Source organism: Empidonax traillii, unplaced genomic scaffold (assembly GCF_003031625.1).
Source record: "Empidonax traillii isolate 1590-97213 ecotype Southwest subspecies unplaced genomic scaffold, ASM303162v1 scaffold2265:size82072, whole genome shotgun sequence".
NCBI classification, from domain to species: Eukaryota; Metazoa; Chordata; class Aves; order Passeriformes; family Tyrannidae; genus Empidonax; species Empidonax traillii.
The window spans coordinates 2,943-10,498 of record NW_020957458.1 but is presented as its reverse complement, the minus strand read 5'-3'; the positions used below and the strand labels follow the sequence as shown (position 1 = coordinate 10,498).

At 61.2% G+C, this 7,556-nt stretch overlaps 1 protein-coding gene across 1 annotated transcript; it reads left to right on the top strand.

The window, feature by feature from the left end:
• Window positions 1-6,484: 6,484 nt before the first annotated feature.
• On the top strand, window positions 6,485-6,877 carry NHLH1 (nescient helix-loop-helix 1). The gene has a single exon (XM_027909625.1). The coding sequence runs from the start codon at window positions 6,485-6,487 to the stop codon at window positions 6,875-6,877; it is 393 nt and encodes a 130-aa protein (XP_027765426.1).
• The last annotated feature ends 679 nt before the right edge of the window (window positions 6,878-7,556 follow it).

The window sequence follows — 7,556 nt, the reverse complement described above, 5'->3', positions numbered from 1 at the left end:
GCCCTGGGAACAGCTGAGCTGGGGATGTTGGAGGGTTCAAGGTGCTGTGGGGGCTGTCTGGGAGCAGCACAAGGTCCAGCAGGAGGAACAAAGGCAGCTCAGGAGCAGGAGAGGAGCGAGCCAGGGCCTTGGCTGGCACCCAGCAGGAATCTGAGTCCAACATGTGTTTGAAATCAGGGGCTGAACTGCTACAAATAGGAGCAGAGGAATTGCCAGCTTGGAGCCTGCCCAGGGTCCATCTCTTCCCCCTCCCTGGAGAAAAAGAACCCGGTTGGGGACACAGGGAGGTGATTTGGGGACAAACCCGGCTCGTCCTTCCTGTGCAGCCTCGCCCTGTGCCCTCCAACCTCTGTTCTCCACCTGGCTGAGCCGAGGAAGAGCAGGGGGAGGAGGAGGAAGGGGGTGGGAGATGGTTTTTAGGAGGTTTCTGCCGCCCAGGTGATGCTTCCCTGGCGCCAGCAGAGGTTCTGGGGGGGGGGGGGGCTAATCAAGATCGACATCAGGAACAAAAACAGCATCTCCCCAGCTCCCAGGCAGCAGAAAGGCAGAAGCAGATGGGCTGGAGGAGGCAGGAGCTGCTCTAAATGGATTGATGGAGAGGCCTTTAAGGGAGATGGATTGGAGAGACGGAGCCGCTGGAGGAAAAGGGCCGGGGTGGCCACGCTGTGAATGGGGCAGGGGCCCAGGGACAAGGCTGGGAAGGGAGAAAGGCCTGCAGATAACAGATGGATGGACACAAAGACTGGAAGGGAAGAGGGGGGGGACAGATGGACAAGCAATAGAGAGAGTGGGGAGGAGAGAGAGAGGGATCTGGGCGTAATTAGATTGGATCTGATTATGACAGACTCGATTAGAGCAATATTATGATCAGGAGCTTCTGTCGCTATTTGGCTTTTTAGGGAGGGGAACAAAGCCAGGGGAAAGGGGGGAAGAGAAGAGGAGCAGGGAACAGGGCAGGATGAAAGGGGAGAGAAAAGGGAAGGGGGCTCCTCGTGAAAGCTGTCAGGGGTGGTGGTGACAGATTGTGTGGTTATGGAGCACCGGGGCCGTCTGTCACCGACAAAAAACCTGCCCTGGCACACAAAAAAAAAAAAAAGACAAAAGGGGGCTCCCAGAGCTCAGGGCTCCCTCCCTGCCCTCCAGGAGCTTCCTGGGAGGAGTAACTACGCCTGGGTGTGCACTCACACCTTCCTCAGGCACCCAGCAGCCCATCTGAAGGCAGGGCAACACACGTGGGAACACGTGAATGGCACCCCCAAATGCCCCCAGAATGGCCCCCAACAGCCCCCAGGCCCTTCCCTGCTCTGGGGTGGCCTCATTGGGGGGTTCAGGACCTGAAGGGGCTCCAAGAGGCACCAGAGAGACTTTGGAGAAGGGCCTGGAGTGACAGGACGAGGGGGGTGGGTTCACACTGAAGGGGGGGGAATCAGAGGTTGAAATTGGATACTGGGAAGAAGTTGCTCCCTGGGAGGGTGGCACAGGTTGGGCAGAGAAGCTGTGGCTGCCCCTGGATCCCTGGAAGTGTCCAAGGCCAGGTGGGAGCGATCTGGTCTATGGGAGGTGGAACGAGGTGAGATTTAAGGTCCCTTCCCACCCAAACCGTTCTGACATTCTGTGATTGACAGTGGATCATCCCCCAAGTGAAGGTTTACAGGCTGTGCTGGTGCTTCTCCACAGAATCCCAGGCTCCCTGAGGTTGGAAAAGCCCACCCTGTGCTCCATCCCCACCTTGTCACCCACTGCCACCACCAGTCCTTCCCTGGGCACCTCCAGGCATGACGTTCCAGACTTCCCAGGCTGGAAAGCTGGGAATTGTGTGTGTGTCCCCCAGCTTGGGAAAGCACCAGAGCAGGGGCAGCTCTGCAGAGCCCCCAGGGAGTTGATTTTTTCCTGGTTCCCTGAGCTGATCTCCATCCAGGTGTCCCACCCCACCTGTAGGCTGGAAGAGCAGCCCCTTCCCCACATCCAATCCCGGCCCCTGGGCCCTGCTCTGCTCCAGCAGCTGAAGGGTTAAAGCTGCCTGTCTTCCCAGACAAGGCCCAGGGGTCCCCAGTGGCTCTGTACAATATGTCACCTCATCTCCTGCCAAATGCTGCCTCTTCCAGCCTCTTTCCAAACCTCTTTCCCAGCACACACAGGAGCTGCTCAGGGTCCCCCCCACCCCCACCCCCAGCCCCTTGCAGCTGATCCCTGAGCCTTGGGGGAGTCCCAAAACTTGGGCTTGGGTCGGAATGGGACTTTAAAGAGCATTTTGTTCCAATCCCTGGGCCAAGGGACGCTTTCCACTGGGCCAGGTTGTTCCTACCTGGAGGCTTGCAGGGGTGGAGCGTCCACAACTTGTGCCACCACCCTCCCAGGGAAGGATTTCTCCCCTAAAATCCACTTGAAGCCTCTGCTCTGGCAGCTTGAAGCCATTCCCACTTTTCCTGGCACTCCACACCCGGGTCAAGGTGGACAAACCCTGGGGGGGCTTCAGCCCACAAAGGACCCACCTGAGTCCCTCAACCTCCCAGGTGAAGCTCAAAGCAGAGGCAGCTTTTAAATCCTTGGCTGTGCTTCCCTCAGCAACCTCTTCCTTCTTGCCCCCATGTGTTGAGAGGGAGGCCCAGGAATCCCAAGGAATGAGGGATTTCTGAATATTCCAGTTTAGGGGTTCCTGCCAGGTGAGAAACCGGGTTGGTTTCGACGTGGAAAACCATTTTTTTTTTTTTTTTCCCAAACAGGAATCCTCAGGAGCGAAGGACAAAGCCAGAGGGTAAAACAGAGGAATATTTTCCAAGGATTCCTCGCTGTGGACTCCCCATCCTTGGAAAAAAAAAAAAAAAAAAAAAAACCAAACCAAAACTCACTTGACTGGAGACGAGTCAGAGGGAGCTGAAACCTTCCCGTTAATACCGAGCTCGATATCCCTCCCAGTGGGAAAGCTCTGGAAGCAGCTCCAAAATCCTTCCCCCCCTCTCTCTTCCCGGCAGGATGCCCGGAGCAGCCCGGGATCAGCTGCGGAGACAGGGGAGGGATGATGGGGAGGGGGGGGAAGGAGGACCCTGCTGGCCGCCTGGCAGGGGGAGCAGAGCCGGGCCCGGGGTGGGCAGGGAATAAACACCAACAACCCATCAGCGTCCTCCGGGGAGCAGCCCCGGGAAGGAGAAAGGGAGGAGATGGTGGGGAAGGGGGGGGAGATATTTAGGGTGGGATGGTTTTTGGGAAGGCTCGGAGGATTTGGGATGTGTGTGTGTGTGTGTGTGTGTGTGTGTGTGTGTGTTTTCCCGGTGGAGAGCGGTGATTTGCGTGCGGGTGATGGATGCGATGGATGCGGGACGCGCGGGGGATCCAGGCGGGATCCAGGAGCGCCTCGGGCTCGCAGGGAGGGGGGAGATGGGGAAAGGAGGGGGGGGGCGGACCCTCCCGTTTCGCCACGAGCTCATTAAGGGAATATTGTTTCCTAATCGGTGCCATAGCAATGGCGAGGAGGCTCCGGAGCCGCCACCTGATCCCTCCGCCTCGGCAAACTCCGGGACCATCTGCCGAGCCGTGCCAGGCGCTGGAGCCCACCCAGGTGCCCGTGCCCATCACCTGGGCTTCGCCTGCTGTGCCCGGCGATGGCGGGAGGGGAGGGTGACCACAGCGAGAAGACAAAGGTGGGAGAGTCCGGAGAAGGCGTTGGGGAGGTGGGGAAGGACTCCCCCGGACGAGGTGGGGGTGAGGATGAAGCGCGGGGGATTTTTCTCAAGGAGGAGTTTTGATGGGGAGGATTCGAGCAGGGTGAGAGGCAGAGGCCGGGGCCGACCCCCGAAGGATTGTTATCTCCCTGCTCCAAGTGTCTCAAAGCAAGTTCCCGTGTCCTCTGGGCTCCCCTTTCCCTCGCTTTCCTCACCAAACTTCACTCAGGTGGATTTTCCAGCGGGATCAGCACCCCCCCCCCCCCCCCCCCCCCCCCCCCCCCGGGCTCAGCCACCCCACAGCATCCTCGGGGAGCTCCACAGACACGGACACGCACACGGCCGCACACGGGTGGGATCCAGCGGGAACGGGGTGCCCTCTTGTCCCGGCGCTGCTCCTGCCCTCCCTTGCCCACGTCCCGTCCCCTTCTCTCCATCCCCCTTTATAAAATATGCAAGGGGGAACAGATGTCGCCTTCTCCCCGGAGCACCCGCACCCTCCTCCCTCCCTCCCTCCCTCCCTCCAAGCCCATCACCCCATCCACCCTCCCGGACCGCATCCAACCTCCACCTCCCTCGTGTCCCGTGGGGCTCCCACGTCCCGCGCAGCCAATGACAGCCCCTCTCCCGCTTTTAATATTGATGAGGGGGGAGCGGCCGAGCGGCCAATGAGACACTCGGGGTCGGGCCCGGCGGGCGAGGCCGGGCTGGATAAATAGGGGTTTGGGGAACATGCCCCCCTCGGAGGCTCCAAAGCCACGTTCCTGCCCACGCGGGGCCATGCCTGGGCCCCGAGGAGGCTGCCGGGATTCTCCTTGATTTCCTCCCCCCCACCCCCCAAATCCAGCCCACGGAGCAGGGGAGAGAGACCCGGGGAAACTTTTCTCCCTCCTCGATGGATGGATGAGCCGAGGGGGTTCCTCCCTCCTCGGATTATTTGAGCTTCGTCCCGCTGGAAGAGGAGAGCTGGAGCTCGGGAATGGTCGTTGGATTGGGGGTAAGGGGGCTGTCCCCGGGGGGTGGGTGGCTCTGGAATGGGAGAGGGATGGAGAGTTAAACTGGATAATCCATGTGGGAAGGAAGGTGGCCCTGGACTCCTGGGAAAGGGCTTGACCTGGGTTTAGCACCCAAACCTGCCTGGCACTGGCACGGGAGGATTCAGAGCAGGGAAAAGGGAAAGGAACCTCCATCCAGGTGGCCCGAAAGGGGGTCCCAGACACACTTTGGGGGGGGTGGCAGGGGAGTTTCCAAAGAAAATTGTCGGGAAAATTGTCGGGAGTGGAAGGAAAAGGGTAAGAGGGGAGGTGGGATGTGTTACTGCCCCTCAGGGGTCTGAGCACTGGGTGTGGGGGGGGTTTGCTGAAGGCAGGGCTGCAGCAAGTGTGGGTTAAAAAGAAGTTCTTGCAGTAGGTGAATTTGGGAAGGTGACAATTTGCAGCTTATCCAAAGGAGAGAAGCTGAAAGAGCCACTTGGAGCACGAATCTCCCACGCAGAGGAAAAGCTTGGGTAGGACTGGACTGACCCAGCGAAGGAGGAGAGGGAGAAGGAGTTTATTTGAGTCCAGCTGGGCTTCATGAGTCTGGTGTCTCCTGCCAACATCCTGAGCCCCCCCAGGAGGGCCTTTTTCGGGGTGTTTGATGCACCTTCGATTCCCTCCTGAAGATGCAGAGCCGGGGACGGCGACACGTCCCCACTGGTGGTGATTCCCACGCTGTCCCTGCTCCAGGTCACCCTCCCTGCCTGCCCACGGAGCTTTCAGGGTGGAGTGTCCTGCTCCTTCCTCGGTGCTGGTGTCCCAGGGATGGATGGGGTGCCCTGGGAGGCCGTGGTTTGTCTCCTTCCCCGCGCTGAAGGGATGGAGCCGGGGGGTGGAATTCCCACTTTGGGCGCTGCTGCTGCCAACTCACCTCCTGCGAGACTTTTCAAGCAGGGTAGGGGTTTATTTCTCCCCTGTCCCTGTTGAGTTTGTTCTGTTTCTCAGCACAAGTTTCCCCCCCCCCCCCCCGAGAGAGGTCACGGCTTGTCCATCCCGAGTTTGTCCCTCCCCTTTCCCCTGCCCAGAGCAGGAAGATTCTCCCGCAGCAGGACCTGCTTTTCCCGACGTGCTGGAGGGGTCTGTGCGGGCACAGGGAAGGAGGAGGAGGGGGAAGCAGCGGCAGAATTCCCGGAGCAGCGTCCCGGAGGGAGCTCCGGGGCCGCCGTCTCTTCTTGGCCACACCAAGCCGAGCAGCTGCGAAGGGTTCCATATGTCGGGGGGGTGGCAGGATCCGTGACATACGGGCTCATTTAGTGCACAATGAACCCCCCCTCTCCCCCTTCCCCGAGCCCCCCTGCGGGCTGGTTTTCCCCTTCCCCTCATCCACCACCTGCCATCCCTCCGGAGAGCCGGGAGAAACGGCTCCCACTTTTTTTTCCGGGAGCGCTCCCCGCCCGCTCCTCCTGCAGCTCCCAGGGAGCCGTGGAATGAGCCCCGACCCCTGGAATGAGCCCCGACCCCTGGAATGAGACCCGACATCCTCCCCCCCCCCACCCCCTGCTTGTGTTTTCCAGAGCACCCGTGAGGAGTTCGGCTCTGACACCTGAGGAGGACACGCAGCGATTTACTCGCTTTTTATGCGTCCTCCCCTCCTCGCTTGTCGCCAGAGTTGCCGTCCGGGGGAAAATGCCCAAATCCCCCTGCGGACGCGGTGTGTGGTGACGGTGATGATGATGATGATGATGACGAGGAGGAGAGTCCCCGGCGGGTCGCTGTGAGCCGCAAAACCCCACCGGAGCCGCGATCCTCCCCCGTTCCCCCGCCACGTCCTCCCGTCCTCCCGCCGAGATGATGCTCAACTCGGAGCAGACGGAGCTCGACCTTCCCCCGCCGCGCTCCGAGGCCGAATCCGCCTTCAGCGGCTGCGGGGGCAGCACCGAGGACGCCGGAGGGGTCGGGCTGTGCCCCCCGGCCCGGGCGGGGGAGCCGGGAGAGCCGGTGAAGAAGGAGCTGCAGCACCTGAGCCGCGAGGAGCGGCGGCGCCGGCGCCGCGCCACGGCCAAGTACCGGACAGCCCACGCCACGCGCGAGAGGATCCGCGTGGAGGCTTTTAACATGGCCTTCGCCGAGCTGAGGAAGCTGCTGCCCACGCTGCCCCCCGACAAGAAGCTCTCCAAGATCGAGATCCTGCGCTTGGCCATCTGCTACATCTCCTACCTGAACCACGTGCTGGACGTCTGAGCTCGCGGCTGTCTGTCTGTCTGTCTGTCTGTCCACGTGTCACATCTGCTGCATCTGCAACCGAACCACCACCTGCTGGACGTCTGAGCCGCCCGGCTCGTGTCCGTCTGTCCTGCCTGAACTCGTGCCGGGCCCGTGAGCCGAGAGCTCGAGTCCGTCTGTCCCTCCACGATCTGACCCCCCACGCCAGGCACCCAGAAGGCTGTGCTGTGTCCATCTGTCTGTCCAAACGAGCCCCTGGCCATCTGCTCTCCCTTATTGTCTGGATTTCCCTCTCACCCACCCCGTGCCCGTCTCGTCTTCCCGTCCCGCCCGAGCCCAGCGGGATGTTTGGCCCCTCAGATGTCCGTCTGTCCTGCTGCATCTGCTTCTTCCTGGCCGTGTGTCCCCCCCCTCAAGCCCTGCCCATCCTGCCGATGCTGATCCCGCGTCCTGCTCTGCCCTGGCATCGTGTGGGCACCCACAGATCCCCCCCGGGATCGTCCTCAGCCCGGGGCACCCCCAGGGCTCCTTCCCTGCCTGTCCCGGCTCTTCCCACCCTAAAAAGATCCCCTCCCCACCCCCCAAAAACGGAAAGGATGGATCTGGCCATGCTTTCTGTGGATTCCAACAGCTGGGAGATGGAGCAGAGAGGCTGGAGCAGCAGCGGGGGGGTCTCCAAGGTACCCCCCTCCCGTGC